This window comes from Anolis carolinensis, chromosome 5 (assembly GCF_035594765.1).
Source record: "Anolis carolinensis isolate JA03-04 chromosome 5, rAnoCar3.1.pri, whole genome shotgun sequence".
Taxonomy (NCBI): Eukaryota; Metazoa; Chordata; class Lepidosauria; order Squamata; family Dactyloidae; genus Anolis; species Anolis carolinensis.
Genome location: NC_085845.1, coordinates 138763497 through 138785767, shown reverse-complemented (window position 1 = coordinate 138785767; position 22271 = coordinate 138763497). Strand labels below are relative to the sequence as shown.

Here is a 22271-nt window from a genome sequence, read left to right as displayed (position 1 = left end):
GCAGGGCCAGGGGTGGGGCCGCAGGACTCACTTCTTCTGTGCTGGCAAGCAGCCTTTTCCTTAATCCCTCCTTATTATCCAACATGTTCACTTATCCAACGTTCTGCCGGCCCGTTTATGTTGGATAAGTGAGACTCTATTGTATATATATATTCATATCTATCTAGACATGTCTATATATATTAGTGTGTTCATTTCCCCCCTGTAATATTTGCAAGCCCTATATATAGGTAGGTAAGAATATATTCATATCTATACAGACATCTCTCTTTATATAGATATTTGCAGAGACTTGTAAACATATTTTTTATTATTTTTATTAAGTATTTTTCATATACAGTGCACGCATATAAAATCGGGGGAGAGTGAGGGAAAAGGGGCTAAGGAAAAAGGGGTAGGGGTATTGGGGAACAGTATAAAACTAAAAACTAGGGGTTACAGAAGGGCAAAGGGGGAAGGATAGAATTAAGGGACAGGGGGGGGAAAGGGGGTATATAGATTTACATAAAGTTGTATAAGAATAACAGGAAACTTCTTCACACGGAAAGTACACTTCCCTACCAAAACTTTTACAATAAATCACTGTATAAAAAACTTCTTTCTTTTTACAGGTTCTCTATCTACTATACAATATTTAGTATTTATTAAAGTATTCTTCAATTTTTTTCCAATTCGTGTCTCTAACATTTTTTCCTCTTGTCGCTTTCAAAAGAAAGGTAAGTTTATCCATGTCCCATATTTCTCTTAGTTTGTTCAACCAACTATCTTTGTTCCTCATTTTTCCAATACTTAGCAAAAATCATTCTTGCAGCTGTAACACAATATATAAATAAAATATCATCATTTAAATCAAAGTTCATATTTGTATCAGTTATACCTAATAAATAGTATTCAGGTTTTAACGGGAATTTCTTATCTAATATAATTTGTGTTTCTGCATGAATCATTTTCCAGTATTTTTTCGTTTTTTCACATGTCCACCATGCATGATAAAAGGAGCCTACCTGAGCTTTACACTTCCAGCACTTGTTATCATAATTCTTATACGTTTTCCCTAATTTCTTCGGGGTCATGTACCATCTGTGAAAAATCTTATACCAATTTTCTTTTAAATCGGATGCATAGGTATATTTTAATTTCTTGTTCCAAATAGTTTCCCATTCAGTTAATTTAATTGGTTGTCCAATGTTTCTAGCCCATTTCACCATACAATTTTTAATTTCTTCTGTTTGCGTTGACCATTCTAGTAATTTAATATAAATTTTTGAAAATGTCTTTTTATTAGAAGAGATTATTTTATCCCATGCATTATCTGAGTTACTAAAACCAATTATCTTGTAAACTTGTAAACATATGAAGGTAAATTCATATATAAAAATAATGTATATGTATGGCTACAGATATATAGGTACATGAATCTACGTATATGTATAAAGGATTTGCAAAGACCTGCAAACATATGAGGGGAAATTCATATATAAAATTAATGTATATAGATAGATACACATATAAATGTACATAGAGATGGCAAAAGCTTGCAAGGGGTTAATGGCTATACTGTATATCTGTAGGAGAGTTTAACAAATATTTCAGGGGAAAATGCTTTCATAAGATTAATGAATATATATATTTCTTCTTCCTGACTTGCAAGGGTCTTTCTCTTTTCAAAACATTCCCTTGATTAAGAGCGAGGGAGGCTTTGCAAAAGAAAACACACTGATAAGGGAGAAGGGAGAAATAGATCACATATTGCAAGTAATAGCCTGCAGGCTCTTTGCCAGCCTTGACCTTGACCCGATTCCTGTGATTCAGAGAACTGTCATCATGAATAAGCTGCTTTTTCTAACCTTACAGAATACATAATCTAAAAGAAATCCCCCATTGTTTTTCTAAGTATTTAGAAAAACTACATTTATGCAGAATGCATCAGCTTGCGGGCAGTCCTATTTTTCTCCCGTCCAACTGATACACACAAGACTACCAAGTTCAGTATTACAGTATATGGAAAAATTTAAGAGGATCCCTCAAAAGTTAATGAAAGGGTGATAAATGATTCAGTATTCTGTATGTTCTATTACCAGGACAGATTGTTGTGTTCTGGGGCGGGATAAAATATCTTCATGCTCACCATATTCTAAACCTGAGCAGTTCCTTTCAGAAATGGTGGGTCATGTAGAAATTTTAGTCAAAATATTGACCCCCAAAATTTTGGTTGGCTTATCCATGGGTCATTGTTGGTAAAAGGTAAAGATAAAGGTTTTCCCTGACGTTAAGTCCAGTCATGTCTGACTCTGGGGGTTGGTGCTCATCTCCATTTCTAAGCTGAAGAGCCAGCGTTGTCCGTAGACACTTCCAAGGTCATGTGGCCGGCATGACTGCATGGAACGCCGTTACCTTCCCGCCGGAGCGGTACCTATTGATCTACTCACATTGGTATGCTTTCGAACTGCTAGGTTGGCAGGAGCTGGAGCTAACAGCGGCGGCTCTCGCAGCTCCTGGGGTTTGAACCTGGGACCTTTCGGTCTCCAGCTCAGTGCTTTAACGCACTTCGCCACCGGGGCTCCTCATTGTAGGTAGTGTACCTTAATTCTTTATCAAAAAAGGACACATCTCTGAGCAGAGTGGTGAAAGGCAAGAGCGAGAGGGCACCTAAAAGATGTAACAATCACATATCATCTCTCTGCCACCACACCACTTATGGTCTTTTTAAATTCCTGGGTGGAAACTGAGGCTGACACTCTCCCCTCTGTGGAATGCTCCTTGACCTACCCATTATTAATATCAAAATACATAATTTTGGCCCCATAACCTGCAATCCATTTACATACGAGGGTGACTTGTACATGAATATATACATTTCCTCTCTTGGGCCCCTACCATGCAGAATAGAAGCAGTGGCAATTCACACTTTTCACAGGTTATTTCTTGCCAGGAAGCTTATAATTAAGATTGAAGGAAGCACTTTGCTTAGGTAGTATTTTTTTTAAAAACACACCTTGAACTCAAACAAAGTATTCAAGTGAGGAAAATACAGACTTCACAGTATGCATATTTCAACCTCCACCCTCACCCACACAATTTGGTAAGAACAGACAGAACATTCGGAGAACAAGGGACTCACTCATCCCACCCAATTTTCCCTTTTCACTTCGTCCTTTAATATGCTATGCTATAGTCTGTCTCTTATATCTTAAGTCACCACCAGCAAAAGACATTGTTTTCTTCCGTAAGTGACATGTTAAAGAGTCTATGCCTCTTAAATCTTAGGTATCCACTAGCTGTTCTGCCTTGGGTCAGGTTAAAAAATATAAAAGAGAAATTAGTATATTTCTGCAGGCAACTGTGTGGATTCTCTGCTACCAGCATCTGAGACGACATATAATACTTACAACACCCACAGAATTAAGTTTTGAAATTATTATATCAAATGTTTTGCTGTAAACATGTTTTCCTAATGTCATTCAAATTATATGGTAAATATTTATTTCCTTTTTGTGCTATATATTAACTAACCAGTGTTAAAAAAAAGTGCAGAAAAAGGCGACAAGTAAGTAGGATTGACAGGAGACCTCTTAATCTTACCGGTCCAATTTGCTTTTTAAATACTTTCTCATTTTTAGTTCTTCTGAGTATAGCTCCTTATATCTTTCCAGTTTGTGTTTCTGTAACTCATTGTCTTGCTGATTGTTTTTAAGTTTTGTCAGCTCAGACTCTAAATCTCTAAATCTGTTTTCCAGCTGATTTTTCAAGGAAGAATAATTGGTGGCTTGTATTTGTTCCAAGGTTTCTTGTGAGGCTGCCTGTGTCTATGATACAAAAAAGTATGTTACTACATTTAGAAGGAGGAGGTTTCTTCCTCATGCTATTAAAAACACTACAGTAGGATAACAAAGCTTAATAATTATTTAAGTGATCTGATGTATAACAGTTACCAGAAGTTTTGACTGAATTAATGTTTACCTGCAAAAACAAATTGACTTCTTCCAGTTTTTGCCTTACATCTTGTCTAGCTCGCTCTTCAATGTCTTTCTTGTATTGTTCCATTTTGTTGTAGTCTATCGCACTAACCTGTATGTGGTGTTTGAGATAAGCAACTTGTTCTTCTAGCTGCTGATTGCTTTTCTCCAATTTCTCATAATTTTTATGAAGTATCTTCATAGAAGACAAGTGCTCATGTAATTCATGATTTCTAGATTCCAACTGAGTGCATCTTTTTGATTCAAATTCCAAGTTGTGAGAAAGTTCATCTACCTGAACAAAAGAGAAATACCGAATTGAAAACAGGCCTTTATTTCTTACAAAGAGAAATTACATTTCTGTTTTCAGTTGTACAAGGAAATAGGACCTGAATTAATAGATTAATAGCATTAATAGAAAAGCTTGACCATAAAGGTACCTTTGTTTTCAACTTTTCAACTTCTATGTCAATATCTGAATGGAAGTTACACTTAGATGACCTCTCTCTATTGTCATACTCCTTTAGTTTATTTTTCGCTATTTTCAGAAATTTTCTAGTCCTGTAAAGTAAACATTAGAAAAGTAAAGGTAACACTGATGAGAAAACTTGGATTAAGACAGTATTTTAATGGCTGAAATATTCAGTACAGATTTTCTTTTTTACTCAACACATGAAAACATTCACTATGATTGAACAAACAGGAAAATGTAGACCAGGTGGTTCCTTTCAGGGAATATTTACTAAACCATGAATACATGAATTTTAAAAAATGCCAATAGACTTAATTTATTTCATAAATATGCTAATTAATGAATAAGTACAAATTCATTTGAATATTAAATAAATTACAGATAACTACAGTATTAATTCTATCCTTTGTCAATGACAATAAAGTCCACAGATGACAAGTAATAAATCAAGTTCTCCAGTTCCTATCATTTCTGGTGATGCCTCCTTCCTATTCCTTCACCTGCTTGTTGACAAGAGACCTGAAGTCAATGTATGGGGTATTATTTCTCCAGAAATAACAGCATCCTTGTGTTGCATCATTTTACTACAGTTAAGAGGATACTGTGTCTTAAAAGCCAGGCTTGGATTTTATACGCATAACTATTTTCAATATGACAATGCTAAATATATCTAAAATGGAGACCAGTAAGCCTTTTCAGTAATGGAAACCCATTCTCTAAAACATGTGCAGTTTGACAGGTGGAAACTTCAGTAAGATTCAGATATAAGTAGTCTGAAAACTTTTTTTTACACCTTTTTTTCCTTCATTACTGATTCTGGTGAAAGTAAATACACTTAATCAGCTGTTGAATGGCAAGTCAACACCTGTATAAATCGTGATTGATTCAGCATGTCTAGTTAAAATTGGCAGCTGGGTTAAGTCTTATTATTGTATTATATTGCAAATGTATTCCGTAGATTTTATACCATATCGTGCATCAAGCATTTAGAATAACTGGAGAAAAATAAAACCGCATTTCTATAAAGTGAACTACTTACTAATTTTTGGACATGTAAATTCTCCTTACCCAAGGCATTCTTTTTGTAATTCATTGTTTCTCTTCATTTCTTGATCTAGTCGTATATCCACTGAATGTTTTAACTCTACTATCTTCTTCACCTTTTTCCTTTCATTCTCCAACTGATACAAAAATAAGAAGTTTTACACATCAACGTTTAAAATACATCAATTGAATACACAGCTCCTGAACAGATGGATTTTTTATGTGTCACACTTGAGTGTTATGTGACAAAAAGGACATAAAATCCAGATATGATCCTCTACTTGTGGAAATTCTTTTTTTTTTCCTCCAGGTTTTACAAACTTGTGTGCCTTCACCCCACGGAAACCCTATCATGGCAGTTCATTGGAAAGATTTGTTCATAATGGAGTGCCTTTGCCTTCTTCTGAGAGAGAGTGGCTTGCCCAGGGTCACCCAGTGGATTACCGTGGCTGAGTGGGGATTCAACCTCTGATCTCAAGAGTCATTTTAAAACTTTATTTTACAAGCTATACATTAATTAATGTAAACAAGTGGATTACACAGACTGATATCACCTTGATTGTAAGTAACTATCCTAGATTAAATGTTTTTCAATATTTACCATATTTCAAAGAAAAACAATAAACTAGCTCTACAAGTGGAAAAGTAGGGGCAACAAAAACAATATGGTATCAACAATAACCTAATAATAATAATAATAATAATAATAATAATAATAATAATAACTTCATTTGGATCCCACCCTATCTCCCTATGGGGACTCAGGCCAGCTTCCAACATAGTTAACAGGCAAACATTCAAAGCTTATATAAACAATGCAGACCTAGATATAGATCTATAATTATATATACTAATTTCACATATGCATTTCCCCCTGAAACGTTTGCAAATCCCTCTGCGTGTGTGTGTACATTTCCCCTACAATATTTGCAAGCTATATATATATTCATATCTATCTAGACATGTCTATATATATTTGTGTGTTCATTTCCCCTCTATAATATTTGCAAGCCCTATATATAGGTAGGTAAGAATATATTCATATCTATCCAGACATCTCTCTTTATATAGATATTTGCAGAGACTTGCAAACATATGAGGGTAAATTCATATATAAAAATAATTTATATGTATGGGTACATAGATGTGTACAGGTACATAGATATGTACAGGTACATAGATCTATATGTATAAAGGATTTGCAAAGACCTACAAACATATGAGGGGAAATTCATATATAAAATTAATGTATATAGATAGATACACATATTGTTGTAGTTGGGCCAAGGGGCAGTAATGGTTCTATTGGTGAAACAGCTAGAAGGAGAAAAAGGGCTAATAGAGAGGTGCTTGATGAAGAACAACAAGTAAAGCGGGTCAGGGAAATACTTATGGCTCCTTCAGAGGATGAGACGTTTTATGGGTTCTCTAGTGATGAGGAGTCCATGCTGGGAGATGATGATTTTACAGAGAGTAGAGGAACTAAAAGGTCTACTTGAGAGCAGGAGTCGGATGAGGAGAGAGAAAGGAAAAAGATCCGGGACATGCTCACTGCTCCCACGTCAGATGATTCATTTGTGCGTTTTCCTGGGAATGATGGGTCTGGGAGTGAAATGGAGAATAATGATTGGACTCAAGTAAATGTGGATGATGAGCCAGCTCATGAGGCTGCATCAGGGGATTGGCAAGCTACTCATACTCCAGGGACATGGGAAGATCTAAGTCTTGAACAAAGATGGAGGGACTGGAGGGATGAGAGGCGACGTCCACAGATGAGGTCAAGATCAGCTTGTGGAGGATGAGGACAGGGCGGAGGCCTCATCAGCATCGGACTCCGATGAGTAAGTTAAAAGTGGTGTTGTGAGAGCTATTGCCTTGCAGAAGGGAAGGTGTCGTTTTGGGGATTTTGCTTTGTCGCTGCCTGTTCTCCTTGGGTCCTGGCTGTACAGCTTCCTGATAATCCGGATTGTTTCCTGCTTTGGTGTTCCTGGCTTCTGACTTCAGTTTGGCTCTTGACTACGGCGTTCCTGCTCCAGCGTTTTCAGTTTGGCATTTGCCTTGACGTTCCTGCTCTGGCGTTTCCCGTTTGGTGTTTGTGTTTGCATTCCTGTTCCAGCGTTTCCAGCTTGGCGTTTGCCTCGGCGTTCCCGCTTTGGCGCTTCCAGCTTGGCATTCGTTTTGGGCGCTTTTGCTCCGACGTTCCCAGTTTGGTGTTTGCATTGGCGTTCCTGCTTTGGCGTCTTTGCTTTGGCATTTCTACTTCGGTATTGCTGGCTACTGAACCCGGACCGACTCCTGACCACGTTTGTGCTTGCTTGTGGCTTGGCGTCTCTGGTTTCTCCATTTGGTCTTTGAAATTCGGCCTGGCTTTTGACAACGCTTCTGTTTGCTGCCTTTTGGGAGCATTTAGCTTCTCGCTAGCCCTTTGAGCCACAATTTTGCGTGGCGTCAGTACTAGTGACGTTTTTGTTAAATTTGTTGCGGATTATCTTTCTGTTCCTGCTTTTGACTTACTTTGAACTAAGATCTTTTCTTTTGAAGAGAAACACTGAAGTTAAGTGTTTCTGAGTTTAAAAACCTCACTTAATAAACATTTAAGAACTTTGCTTATTGTGTGTGGCTCTTTAAGAGACAGCTGTACCACGACACATATAGAGGTACATAGAGATTGCAAAAGCTTGCAAAGGGTTAATGCCTATATATCTGTAGGAGAGTTTAACAAATATTTCAAGGGAAAATGCTTTCATAAGATTAATGAATATATTTTTTTTCTTCTTCCTGACTTGCAAGGGTGTCTCTTTTCAAAACATTCATTTAAGAGCAAGGGAGGCTTTGCAAAACCAAAAACACTGATAAGGGAGGAGAAGAGAGAAATAGATCACATATTGCAAGCAATAGCCTACAGGCTTCGTTGCCGGCCTTGATCTTGACCCAATTATAAGCCGGGGAAGGCTTTTTAGCTCATAAATAAGGGCTGAAAAACCAAATGCACAGGTGAGGGATAAATAGCCCAGTACTACATACTTGCATTAATAGAAGCATAGTCATAGTCCCACTATAGTCTGCACGGGCCAGACTTTGTCTGAAGTCCAACTTTTATTTTTGGATGCCTCATTTTCAGGATGATATAATAGACAAGCAGGGGGCCCCTGGTGGCACAGAGTGTTAAAGCACTGAGCTGCTGAACTTGCAGACCAAAAGGTCCCAGGTTCAAATTCCGGGAGCGGAATGTGTGCCCACTGTTAGCCCCAGCTCCTGCCAACCAAAGCAGTTCGAAAACATACAAATGTGAGTAGATCAATAGGTACTGCTCCGGAGGGAAGGTAACGGCGCTCCATGCAGTCATGCTGGCCACATGACCTGGAGATGTCTATGGACAACGCCGGCTCTTCGGCTTAGAAATAGAGATGAGCACCAACCCTCAGAGTCGGTCACGACTGGACTTAATGTCAGGGGAAACCTTTACCTTTACTATAATAGACACGTTGGAGTGAATTCAGATAACAAATTGGCACAGTTTTTAGTTGTGCTAAGACTTCCCTAGCCACCGCTGAGACCTGTTGAATCCAGTATCATTCCCAGGTTGTGAATATGCATCTTCAGGGAGTGTAACCCATCCAACACAGGCTGTAGCCCTATGCCCTGTTCAGCCTTGTGACTGATCACGAAGGCCTCCGTCTTGTCTGGATTCAGTTTCAATTTGTTTGCCCTCATCCACACCATTATAGCGGCCAAGCACCGGTTCAGTACCTGGACATCCTCCTAAGTAGCAGGTGGAAAGGAGTGATAGAGTTGGATGTCATCTGCATACAGATGACACCGCACTCCAAAACTCCAGATAATTTCTCCCAGCGGCTTCATGTCGATGTTAAACAACATGGGAGACAATATTGAACCCTGCGGGACCCCATAAGACAACGGCTGCGGGGCCAAGCAGGTGTCTCCCAACAACACCTTCTGGAAACGGTCTTCCAGGAAGGACTGGAGCCACTGCAGAGCAGTACCTCCCAAGCTCATACCCGCAAGATGTCCCAGAAGGCCACTGAGAGGTCCAGCAGAATCAACAGGGACACACTCCCGCCTATCCAGTTCCCAGTATAGATCATCCTTCTTCTTCTTAGGCGATCCCTTGTAGTTTGAGGATGATGGTCTTCCAGTAATTTTTCCCCTCAATGGATTGTCACCTTGCCGTGGTGAGGGGGCTTGCGTGTTGCAATGAACCTGAGGGCACAACCACTGGAGTCATGCACTCCCAGGAGTGGCCACAGGGGAGGATCCAGACCAAGAACAATCCGAAGACCCTAAGACCTTAACAGCAGAGCAGGCTGTTGTCACCTTGCCGTGGTGAGGGGGCTTGCGTGTTGCAATGAACCTGAGGGCACAACCACTGGAGTCATGCACTCCCAGGAGTGGCCACAGGGGAGGATCCAGACCAAGAACAATCTGAAGACCCTAAGACCTTAACAGCAGAGCAGGCGGAGGACAACATGTAGATCATCCACTAAGGCGACCAAGGCTGTTTCAGTATTGTGTCCCGGCCTAAAGCCAGAATGCGCTGGATCTAGATAATCTATGTCTTTCAAGAATAACTGGAGTTGCGAGGAAACCACACGTTCCAAGACCTTGCCCAAAAAGGGGAGATTTGAAATGGGCTTGAAGTTGTTGAATTGAGTGGATCCAGTGTTGGTTTTATGACTGGCTGGAATCTTGTCTTCCCGAAGGGAGGCATTAACCACCACCTTCATTCACTCTGCCAAACCCCCTCTAGCTTGCTCTTCAAGCCAAGATGGGCAGGGGTCTAGGATGCATGTGGTTGCTCTTGCCTTTCCGAGTATCTTGTCCACATCATCGGGCTGCACCAATTGAAATGAATCAATCAAAACTGGTGCTCATATTACATCATCAGAGACTGCCGTTAATGTGGTGTCTAAGTCGATATGGATCAGAGCGACTTTGTCCACAAAGAGTCGAGCAAATGCTTTACAGTAGGCTGCTGAGTTGTCTGGGGCCTACCTCATCATGGGAGACGGGATTTAACAAACCTCTGACTACTCGGAACAGCTCCGCCAGATGGTTCTTTGCAGACACAATACTGGCTTCAAAGAAAGATTTCTTTGCAGCGTCTATTGCTGCGGCATATGCCTTTACATAAAGACATAGCCATGTTCAGTCTGGATCGCTACACTTGGTACACACGTGCTCTAAAGCCCTCTTCCTATTTATAGGCTATTTATAGCCTCTAGAAAGATATATCTAGATTTAGGCACATGCAGTTGGTCTAATAGAAGCATGTTTCCCCATTGCCTAGCAGCAATGGGGATTTGGCATGTGCAGGGCAATCCCAAATCCCAAGGCATTCAAAATGATGCTTTTGACTTTTGGTGGAAGAGAGCCCCAACTATAAATTCAGAAGCACACCTTCTACAAATACTATATTTTAATTTTGTCTCACCTGTTTCAGGTGATCTTTCAGTGTTTTCAGCTCCATTTCAGAACTTCTCAGCATTAACTCAAGTTGTTGTTTTTCCTCCATTTGTTTACAGTATTGCTCCTCTTTTTTCCTTGACTGTCCGTGGATTTTTTCATACAATATTTCAGCAATCATTCTCTTTTCCTTCTCTTGTTTCAAAGACAACCTGGGGTTTAACAATTTAAAAAATACAGTAATGGATTGGAACTGCTTCCACTATCTTTGTATCAAGCCCTCATAATAGCATGATAGTCTATACATACGGAACTATATGTATACGGCTCAAACGTATGATTTAAAAACTATGCAATTCAGTGTATGGACTACATGACTTGGCCAACACATTATGAAAAAAGCCCAGACACTGAGAGTGAAACATATTTGTGAGGTGGAAAGGTGAAGACGATACCTGCAGATCAGTCATAGTCAAGATCTGAACATTTGGCAGAGACCAGGTATCAAATTGCTATCTGGTAACCTCATTTGAGTGCAAGTAATTGTGGAGATGTTTGTGATTTAAAGTAGACAGCTCTTGTACAGCTCTAACCATATAACCAAACACAGAATCATACTATTTGGTTATATCTATCTCAACTCAAATCACTTGTCCGAATTACTGTAGCCAGCCAGCTCTTTTCTGCGTAACACTACTTTCTATATTTTAATAGCAAAGAGTCAACATTTCTGAATCACTTCGCCTTCCGTACTTTCTCATTTTTCAAAAAAGCTGTAAATCCTGTACCAGAATAGAGTTCTTACTTGAGGTTGCTGATATCACTTTCCCATTTTAGTTGTTGTTGATTCAGCACAGATTTCATGTTTCTCATTTCTTCCAGTATTTGCTCCTGCTCTTTTTTCTCATTCTCAAGTTTTTTAACTTTCTCAAAGATATGAATATAGCGTCTCTTTTCACATTCAATTAAGCGTTCATATTGACGGAAAATATTTTGAAGTTTTAGGATGCTTACAGAATCTGTTCTGGAAAAATGTTGTAGTACTATATAACTTTTACAAACATATTGGGCAAATATTTGTATTTTATTTCAAAGGCTAATGCTGACAAGACCCTACCATGGTTTCTATTTTATTTGGAAAGGCAACACAATATCTATAGTCCTGATAGGCAAATACAGATAAAATTCCCACAGAGTTAAATTCACTGCAATGTTTAGAGCAGGGCTGCATAAGTGTTGTGTCTTCCTCTTCTGCCTCTGAAGAGGAGTTCGAAGAGGAGAAGGCTGACGAGGAAGGGGCTGGGGATTCTGGGCAGATGCTCACGAGGAAGTCACCCTGGTTGTTCCTACTTTTCAAGAATGCCAAAGGGAGCAACAAGCAAAGCGTAGGTTTGCTGAAAAGACTCTTCTTCAACCTATAATAGGATTGCTGAAAAGACTCGCAGCAATCAGACCACCCTAGAGACACATATCCAGGTTACACATGTGCTATGAATTAAACTTTTTAAAACTGCCTGGTGTTTAACTGTTAAATTACTTAAAATATGATTCAAACCAATTTTATTCTAAGCCACTCTGATAGCATCAGATATAAGCCTGGATAGAAATACAGTTGGCCCACTGAATCCATAGATTCTGCATTGATAGATTCAGCCATCTAAGAATTGAAAATATATATTTGTAAAAATCCCTAAAACAAACTTTGATTTTGCCATTTTATATTAAGGAAACAATTTTTATTAAACTAATTTATCTAATGGGTATTCATGGGGGTCCTGGAATCATATCCCAGCAGATATCAAGAGCCCACAGTATCTTAATTAAATATATGCATGTATATAGGTGTATACACACACACAAACACACACACAAACACACACACAAACACACGTATATGCATACTTTTCTCTGTGGGACAAAGCAGCCAGAATGAAATATGGTGCAAAGAGTTATACTTATCACAGTCAAGAGAAAGTAAGACTATAGAATAGGAATTCTAGAGTGTCCTACATGCAGAGCTCCGAGAATCTGTTACTTAAGTATTATCATCTTATTATTATCATCCTTTCCTGACTTTCCACACTGCACTTTGTCTTCTTTCCCTGTACTTTGCTCTTCATGTTTTCTGAGCTGTCATTTGGCAAGTCCTTACTCTAACGTATATAAAATGTGACATTATGTGACTACTATTTGCAATCATTTCATACATCTGCAAATTCATTAAACAAAAAAAACGTTTTTCAACTTAATAGTTTTAGTAAACTTAGCACTCTTATTTTTATCAGGCAGCCCTTCTGATGTTTTGGATGTTTCCACCAGGAATGGATAGCTAGCAGTCAAAAGTTCTAGAAGTTTAAACAGAGCTGGATACTGATGGAGAGAGTTGGGGCCAATTTTCATGCCTGCATCTCTAGGATTTTGGTGTACTAAGTGAATCCATGTTGCTTCCAGTTGCCCTATTTGGCAGATGTGTGTCAATGTTTCTGTTGGGGGAATGTGTGAAACTTGGTGAGGCGGGTGGAATAAACTACTACAATTGTGGCTGTTTTTGTTGACTTGGTTGCATTTTGGATTAAATGATTGCCTTGAAATCAGTGGGGATTTTAAAAAAAGAACGAAGACTGTGGGGCTTGAGAGACCACAAAAGCAAAGCTTAGGTGGCCACATGCATACTTTGAGAATATTTTGTCCATCCATCAGATGTTTTAGGCACTAAGGTGAACAATTACCATATTTTAGTATCAACGGGTAACAATTTTTTTTAAGTTTCCATCTAAACATTAGGAAGAACTTCCTGATATTAAGAGCTATTCAGCAGTGGAATATGTTGCCTTGGAATGTGGTGGACTTTCCGTCTCTGGAGGCTTTAAAGCAGAGGCTGGATGGCCATCTGTCAGGGGTGTTCTGATTGCGTGTTCCTGTATGGCAGGAGGTTGGACTGAACCCTTGTGTTCCCTTCCAATTCTATGATTCTAATTTTTAAAATCCAAGCATCAATACAAATGTCTTGCAAATAAATCCATAAAGGAAGTCCCTCGCAAAAATGAGTTTTATTTCCCTGCCAGAAATTGGCAGATGGGGAACTTGGTGTATTATCTTTCTACAGTATACTCGGTAAGGAGGAGGAGCTTTCCTTCTTCTGGTAGCTTCTCTTCACTTTCTTTGGGGGGCACAGAGGTGGGTAAGAGAATTCTATATCTTCCTCTATCTGACTAACAATTCTTTGTTGGTTACTGCTATCACGTGAGTGTTTAAATACAACAGCATGCTAGAGTTTGTAAAGAGGCCAGGATGCAAGTACTGCTTGGACAAGGTATCAATCAATGGAAATCTTTGACTTTTCCTCTTTTCATAGTTAATTTTGATGCAACATTATGAACACTAATTTTTAAAACTGCATTCAATATTATATTCAGAAAAAAATATGTTGGCATAACTAATGACATTAACATATGTTACTAAGTGATTCCAGTCATATATTCTAATTATTTATATCACTTTCAGACAAAATCAGAATGTTTGGAAAAGACAGCTGATAAGTTCACCTTTATTATCCAACTTAAGTTGTTCCACCAACATCACAGCTTCTTTTGTGACAGACAATACATTATCCTCTGTAGCTGCATCTGAAGACTCCGTTAAGTCATCAAAATAAGGTGTAATACCAATTCCTCTCTGGATCTGTGAAACAACATTTAATCACACAGAGTAAAACACCACTGTGTCTGTTACTTAAATCTTTAATGAATTTCTAATCGATACAATGTATAAAGAGTCATTGGCATGAACGATTTAAGAAATGTAAAGAAACAATTATTTGGGATGAACTAATAATGATTAATAAATTGATAAGTATTAACATTAAGTAATCATATAGTTTATAATTGGATAATTTAACAATAAATACTTGATTTAGACAAATTAACATTAATTAGGATTTTAAGCATGTAGTGGTTCAATACAGTTTTCATACTGATTAAAAAGCGGACCTGCCCTTGCATCTACCATCATGTATTGAGGACCATGCTTAGCAGGCATGTCCCATTTTCTCGGTCATGTATGAAAAAGGGCCCTGTTTAGACATAATTCACAATCTGGCTTCAACTATACAGACTAACTTTCCTTGCTCAACACCGATTATAAAATTTTCACCAACATCCTAGCATCAAGGATAAAATAAATACTTAATGAGAGAATAGGCCAGGAACAAATGGGTTTCCTCCCGGGGAGACAGATTAAAGATAATATCAGGACTATCCTCAATATAATTGAACATTACGATAAAAATATACAAAAGGAGGTAAGTCTTCTATTCCTGGATGCTGAGAAGGCCTTTGATAAGGTCAACTGGAACTTTATTATAGAAGTTCTAAAGGAAATGGACGTCGGCTATTATTTTCTTAACGCAATTAAATCAATTTACTCAGAACAATTTGCAAGTATTATAGTTAACAGGCATAAAACAAAAGAATTTAGAATATACAAAGGGACGAGGCAGGGATGTCCTCTATCCCGGTTAATTTTTATAATGATTTTGGACATCCTATTAACAAGAATAAGAAAAAACAGTGAGTTAAAAGGTTTGAAAATAAAAAATAATAACCACAAATTCTGCACTTTCGTGGATGATATGGCCTGTATTATCAAAGACCCAGTAAACCAATGGTCTAAATGGTGTAAAGAATTAACAACATTTGGAGAGGTAGCAGGATTTAAAATCAATAAAGAAAAGACGAATATGCTAACCAAAAACATCTCAGCGAAGAAGAAAGACGAACTAGAAAAACAGATGGGAGTAAAAATTGTTAGAAAACTAAAATATTTAGGAGTAGAGATTACCACAAGTAACTAAAAAATAACTATGAAAAAAAATGGATAGGAATAAAAGACAAAATGAAAAGATGGAATAATCTAAACCTGTCTCTTTTGGGAAGAATAGCGGTTGTTAAGATGAATATCCTCACAGAAATTCTGTATTTGTTTCAAACAATACCAATAATAAGAACAAGGAAGATCTTCACAATGTGGGAGAAGGATATTAAGAGGTTTGTTTGGAACAATAAAAAAGCTAGAATAAAGATCTCAAGCTTAAAAGATGATAGAAAAAGAGGCGGACTAGGTCTTCCAGACCTGGAACTGTACTATGAAGCAGCTGCATTGACCTGGGTGAGGGACTGGGCCACACTAGAAAAGAAAAAAATTCTGATATTAGAGGGTGAGGATTTGAGAAGAGGGTGGCATAGCTACTTATGGAAAGATAAGATAAGGACAGGTTGCTTACCTGTAACCATGTTTCTTCGAGTGTACTCTGTGAATTCACACTAATGGAGAGACTGCGCTTGCACGGGCTCCAACGGAAAACTCTTCCAAGCTAAAGTTTGAAATTTTGGTGGTAGCCACGTCCCTCTCCCTGGAGGGCATAAAAGGCAGCCCTGGGCGACCGTTCTCCAGTTCCTGCGCCGCCAAGGCAACGAGAAAGGGAGAGGTTTGCCAGTGGGGAAGGAAGGGCGGGCATGTGTGAATTCACAGAGTACACTCAAAGAAACATGGTTACAGGTAAGCAACCTGTCCTTTTTCTTCGCATACTCTGTGAATGCACACTAATGGAGACTAGCAGGCTAAGGTGGTGGGACAAGGCAAACCTGACAACAAGGTGGATGTCCAAACTCATCCTTATTAGGACACAAGTAAACAAATGGTCAACAGGGACGCAGAGTAGAAATGTATAAAATACAACATGCCAAGAGAAAAAAAAATCTCGGTCAACGAGCAACGGAACAGCTCAAGAAAAATGCGCAAAGTACAGTGCATCATATCCTCAAGGAGGATTTAGAGGTAAACATTTTGTAAGGCACAAACACTCAGTGCAAATATGAAAAACATTGAGGCATAGAAATGTCATATGAACCAAAAACATTTGGAAACGACCTTTCCTCATTAAAGTGACAGGTAATATCCCTGATCTCACATAAGGAAAAACACATACGGGTCCACTGACAGGTAAGTGTCGAGTAGGGAGACAAAGCACCGACCCTCAGGATAAACATGACGATAAGACTGATCTGGCAAAGGCTGAGTCCTTTTGGGCCTTATGGTCCATCCGATAGTGAGAGACGAACGTCAAGGGGTTCGACCAAATTGCTGCCTTGCAAACAGAGTCAAGAGGGATGCCCCTTAGGAAGGCAGTCGATGTGGAGAGACCTCTCGTCGATCTAGGGCGGATAGACGGAGGAGGAGGACACTTAGCCAGTTCATAAGCGAGTTCTATTGCTTGCGCAATCCAGTGAGAAAGTCTTTGGGAGGAGATTGGGTTGCCTAGCTTATCTGGAGCATAGGCAATAAAGAGTCTTGGTGTCTTCCGTATTGCTCTAGTACGGTCCCTATAGAAAAGGAGCGCTCTCCTCACGTCCAAAAGGTGAAGTCTCCGCTCGAGAGGAGAAGAGGGATTGGCAAAGAAGACAGGAAGGACAATGTCCTGGTTGAGATGAAAAGCTGAGACCACCTTAGGGAGGAAGGTGATATCCGGGTGAAGGACCGCATGGTCATGGTGGAAGCGAAGGTAAGGTTCGTCCACCCTTAGAGCCGCCAGCTCTGAAGGCCTGCATGCCGAGGTTACAGCTACCAAGAAGGCCACCTTCCACGAAAGCAGATGGAGATCAGTTGATGTCAGTGGCTCGAATGGGGAGGATGTGAGCTGGGAGAGCACAAGTTCGAGGTTCCAACCCGGCGTCGGCAGTTGAGACAGGGGACAAAGATTGTTATACCCTTCCAGGAAGGTCTTAATAAGATGGTCCGTGAACAAGGACGGATGGCCGTGGCGCTGAAAACACCAAGACAGAGCAGCCAGATAGGATCTCATGGAAGCGATGGAGAGCTTTCGCTCCGCAAGGGTCATGAGGAAGTCCAAGACCACCGGTACCGAGGTCGGAAAGGTATCAATTCCTCGGGACCGAAGAAAGGCAGGAAAGCGAGAAATCTTATAGGCATAAGCTTTTGTTGTGGCTGGTTTGTGAGTTGCCTGGAGAACTTCTCGGAGATTCAGTGGGAGGTAGCTCAAGAGAATCCTCCATGCAGTAAGATGTAGAGAGGGGAGATCGGGATGGAGGATCTGACCGTTCTCCCTGGACAGAAGGTGCGGCAGAGGTGGGAGAGAGCAAAAAGTCCCCTTGGAGAGGTGAAGGAGGGCTGGGTACCACGGTTGCCGTGGCCAGGCCAGTGCTATCAGGATCGCCATGGCTGAGGCCAAGCGGAGCTTCTCCAGGACCCTCGGGATCAGGGGAAAAGGAGGAAAGAGGTATAGCGGCTCTGACGACCAGTCTAGTAGAAAGGCGTCCCCTAGGCAGCCGTGGAAGGAGGCTGGAGGAAGTCTCGCTCCGTACCGAGGCAGTTGTGCATTCTGAGGAGAGGCAAACAGGTCTAGAACAGGCCACCCCCAGTCACGGAAGAGAGTATGGAGAATATCTGGGTAGAGCCGCCACTCATGAGAGGAGCTCGTCATTCTGCTCAGGGCATCTGCTAGGCCATTCTGGACGCCCGGGAGGTGAAGTGCCAATAATTGAATTTTGCGAGCTATGCACCAGGACCGTATGCGGGAGGAGATGAGCATCAGTTTCCTCAAGCCCGTGCCGCCCTGCTTGTTGATGTAAAAAACTGCCACTGTGATGTCCGATTGGATGAGGACGGACTTGTGGCAGATCAGGCAGGAGAAAGCCTTCAGGGCTTTGAAGATGGCAAGGAGCTCCAGGAAGTTTATGTGGTTGCTCCTTTCGTGGGGAGACCAGAGGTCTTGGACTGTCAGGCCGTCCATGTGAGCTCCCCAGGCATAGTTGGAGGAGTCCGTGGTTATGGTTGTTGTGGGGCAGACCGGATGGAATGGCAGACCCCTGCACACATTGGACTGAGACTTCCACCGTGGAAGCCATGTGGCCCAGGAGAACCTGGATGGATCGGGCTCGGACCCTCCGGTTGGTCTCGCAGAGTGAGATTTGATGACGGAGGGCTAGAAATCTGTCGGATGGAAGGGAGACAGTCTGGGAAATGGAGTCAAAGAGGGCGCCGATAAAACGGATTTTCTTCGACGGGGTGAGGTGAGACTTCTCGGGATTGAGTTGGAGGCCGAGAGAGTCCAGAAGTTGGAGGGTGAGATTGACGTGGTGCTTCAAAAGGACGGGGTTGGGCCCGACGAGAAGCCAGTCATCTAGATATGGGAAGACCGTGATCCCTTGCAGTCTGAGGTGAGCGGCAACAACGGCAACGACCTTGGTGAAGATCCTTGGCGCTGTAATGAGGCCAAAAGGTAAAACGGTAAACTGGTAAGTCCGGTCGAGGACCTTGAAACAGAGGAAGCGTCTGTGGGCTTCTCGTATCGTCATGTGGAAGTATGCGTCGCACAAGTCTATGGATACAAAGTAATCTCCCCGCTGCAGCATAGGGAGGATGGACGCGAAAGCGACCATCTTGAACTTGGTTGGTCGGATGAAGAGATTGAGGTCCCGTAAGTCCAAGATGGGACGCAGTCCGCCACCTCTCTTCGGGACCATGAAGTATCTGGAAAAGAAGCTTTGAGGGTCCTGTTCGGATAGAGAAGGCCGAATAGCCCCTTTGGCAAGGAGGGTTGGAGAGGAGGACCTGGCCCATGGGCGGGAGTTCTTCGAATTCTAAGGCATAGCCCTCTCGAACAATTCGGAGAACCCAAGCATCCGAAGTGATAAGACTCCCACTGGTGATAGAAGGGAGCTAAGCGATCGGCGAAGAGGCAGAGGCATGGAGGTGGAGGAACAGAGGATTGCGGGGACGGCATGGTTGTTGCATCAGTATCGAAAATGGAGGCCTGGCGGGGTAGGGTGGCGTCAGGTGCGACGATGGGTCTGAGTGGGGGCAGGAGTGCTCCGACCGCGTTTTTGAGGTTGAGCGGAGCAGCGGGGTTGGTGGTGGTTTTGGTTGTTCGAGCCCGAGGGCCGCCTGAAGGATTGGTGCTGGAAAGACTGCGGGGGGAAGCGTCGAAACCGGTGAGGGAACCACCGAGTACGTTGGACGTGAGGTTGGTCGACACCATACTTTGAAGCTAGGACCTTAAAATCATGATTGGATTTGAGTCTGTCATCAGTGCCCGCATTGAAGAGCCCCAATGCATCAAAAGCTAAGTCCTCAATGACCTGTCTAGAAGAGGAGGATAACCCCGACGACCTCAACCAGGAGTGACGACGGATTGCAACCGCGTGGGAAATCATCTTGCCGGCAGTGTCACCGGTATGCTTAGCCATTTGGATCTGATGATGAGCTAAGGAGTCAGCCTCTTGCTGAAGCATGGTAAGGACTGAGCGATCTTCGTCAGAGAGCTTCGCAAAGAAGGGTTGGGCTTTCTTCCAGAGGATTTGCTGCTAAGCGCCCATACAGGCCCCATAGTTAGCCATTCTACAGAGTAGAAGGGCTCCAGAGTAAAGTTTCCAACCAACAGTGCCCTCTCTATCTGCTGGGGTGTTGGATTGACGACCGGAGGACTGAGAAGCTTTGACGACCATAGAATTAGGGTCAGGATGGTGCTTAAGCCATTCTAAGGCGTCGTCGTTGGTACGGTACCAAGCCTCGATCCTTTTCGAGGTGGGAGGAATAGAAGATGGCGTTTTCCAGGTCGCCTGGATCACATCCAGGAGATATGGCAAGAAGGGCAAGAGCGTGGCCGGAGGAGCTTGGGCCTGGACCCTTTTGAAGACAGGGTCGGATACTGCTTTGGAAGTCTGTTTGATTTCCATTCCTAGGGCATCAGCCATTCTGACCATTTGGTCAGAGAAAGCACGAATGTTATCTGTCGGCGAAGGAGGGTCGACCTCATAAGCATCGTGGGGAGGAGAAAGATTGAGGCCCAAGGAGATCACCGAGGCAGAGAGGACGGAATCCGGACTGTCGATATCAATGTCATCGTCCTCAGCCCCTTGAGGGGACTGAGGGGGAGATGAAAACACAGACTCTGGAGGAGGCATAGCCTCAAGAGCAGGAGCAGTCGGTGGCCGAGTGTCTTTAGAAGCTGAGTCTTGAGCCACTCTGGAAGTTATAGAAAAAATATAGCAACTGTTGAATTACAGTAGAGTCTCGCTTATCCAACGTAAACAGGCCGGCAGAATGTTGGATTAGTGAATATGTTGGATAATAAGGAGAGATTAAGGAAAAGCCTATTAAACATCAAATAAGGTTATGATTTTACAAATTAAGCGCCAAAACATCATGTTATACAACAAATTTGACAGAAAAAGTAGTTCAATACACAGTAATGCTATGTAGTAATTACTGTATTTACAAATTTAGCACCAAAATAACATGATATATTGAAAACATTGACTACAAAAATGCGTTGGATAATCCAGAATGTTGGATAAGCAAGTGTTGGATAAGTGAGACTCTACTGTATATATCTTCCTTCTTTTTCCTCCTTTCTTTTTTTTCCCTTTTTTTCTTTTATTAGTATTGCTTGGGTTAGTTTTCTCCTTCACATTTTTCTAGGTGATGGTTATCTTGATGTAATTTTATTAAATTGAGAAAAGAATATGATTTCTTTTTATGTAACAAGAAATATATAGGTTGCTTGTAAATTGCACAATTAAATATTTGCAAAAAGAAAGAAAGACAGAAAGAAAGAAAGAAAATGACAGGTAATTGCTAGGGAACAGTGGAATAGAGGACTCTGCTTATTTTGCGTCTCTCAGAGAGTACTTATAGGATTCCTTTCCACCAGGCCAGAACATCTTCTACCATTTTAAACAATCTTTCATTTGTCAATCTGGACACTGCTGTAAATGAGGGTTAAGAATCTTGGTCAATAGTGTACTATATTAATAATGTGGTATAAAGTTTATGAACACCAAAACTGGGAAGCCCTGGCACTCAAGCTTCTAACTGGAGGTCAGCTATAACCAAGAGTGCTATGGATTTTGAGGAGGCACAAATAAAAAGTGAAAGGAAGAAACATGTTAAGAGGAAAGCGCATCAAACATACCCTTGCAAGTGTCTTTCATCTGGAAATTTATCCTCACTGCAGAAGACCATGCAGATTCCAAATAGGTCTCTACAGCCACTTACAGACCCACCACCAAGACTTTATTTACCCTTGGAAGACAATCATATTAGGTCACTAATGATCGCTATGATGATGACTTGAACTGAACCACTGTATCTTTTTGTTTCTAAAGTTGGTAAACTAATACTTCTATAGCATATATAGAAGTTAAATCATATATTTTGGTAGCTTACAATACCTTTTTCTTTTCATTCCCAGATTTGGCTGCATGACTGAAAATTAAACAAAAAATTTATTAACAATAGCATTTCACGTAAATTTCTTTGAAAATGTAGAAAAATTCTATACTGCTAATGTTTAGACC

General features: G+C 41.0%; 1 protein-coding gene across 3 annotated transcripts; it reads right to left on the bottom strand.

Moving 5' to 3' along the window:
* Positions 1–319: 319 nt before the first annotated feature.
* Positions 320–16462, bottom strand: LOC134299469 (ankyrin repeat domain-containing protein 26-like). Of its 3 annotated transcripts, none has more exons than XM_062982391.1 (8): positions 14442–16462; positions 11702–11915; positions 10925–11108; positions 5497–5609; positions 4397–4517; positions 4069–4251; positions 3583–3806; positions 320–811 (listed from the first exon to the last, which is right to left on the bottom strand). In XM_062982391.1, the coding sequence occupies exons 1-8, from the start codon at positions 14473–14475 to the stop codon at positions 790–792; spliced, it is 1095 nt and encodes a 364-aa protein (XP_062838461.1). In that variant the 5' UTR covers positions 14476–16462; the 3' UTR covers positions 320–789. The 3 variants fall into 3 exon arrangements, with proteins under 3 accessions (XP_062838461.1, XP_062838460.1, XP_062838462.1); XM_062982390.1 differs by having other exon boundaries at positions 3961–4251; positions 14442–16456; XM_062982392.1 differs by lacking the exon at positions 11702–11915 and having other exon boundaries at positions 3961–4251; positions 14442–16449.
* Positions 16463–22271: the final 5809 nt, after the last annotated feature.

Bases quoted from the DNA above. Each gene is read 5' to 3' on its own strand.
- LOC134299469 (XM_062982390.1), bottom strand. From the start codon at position 14,475: ATGTTGGTGGAACAACTTAAGTTGGATAATAAAG. The intron at 11,109-11,701 runs GTAAGAACTCTA...GTTAAACCCCAG, and splicing joins AGTGATATCAGCAACCTCAA to GTTGTCTTTGAAACAAGAGA. The intron at 3,807-3,960 runs GTAAACATTAAT...TTTGTATCATAG, and splicing joins AAGTCAATTTGTTTTTGCAG to ACACAGGCAGCCTCACAAGA.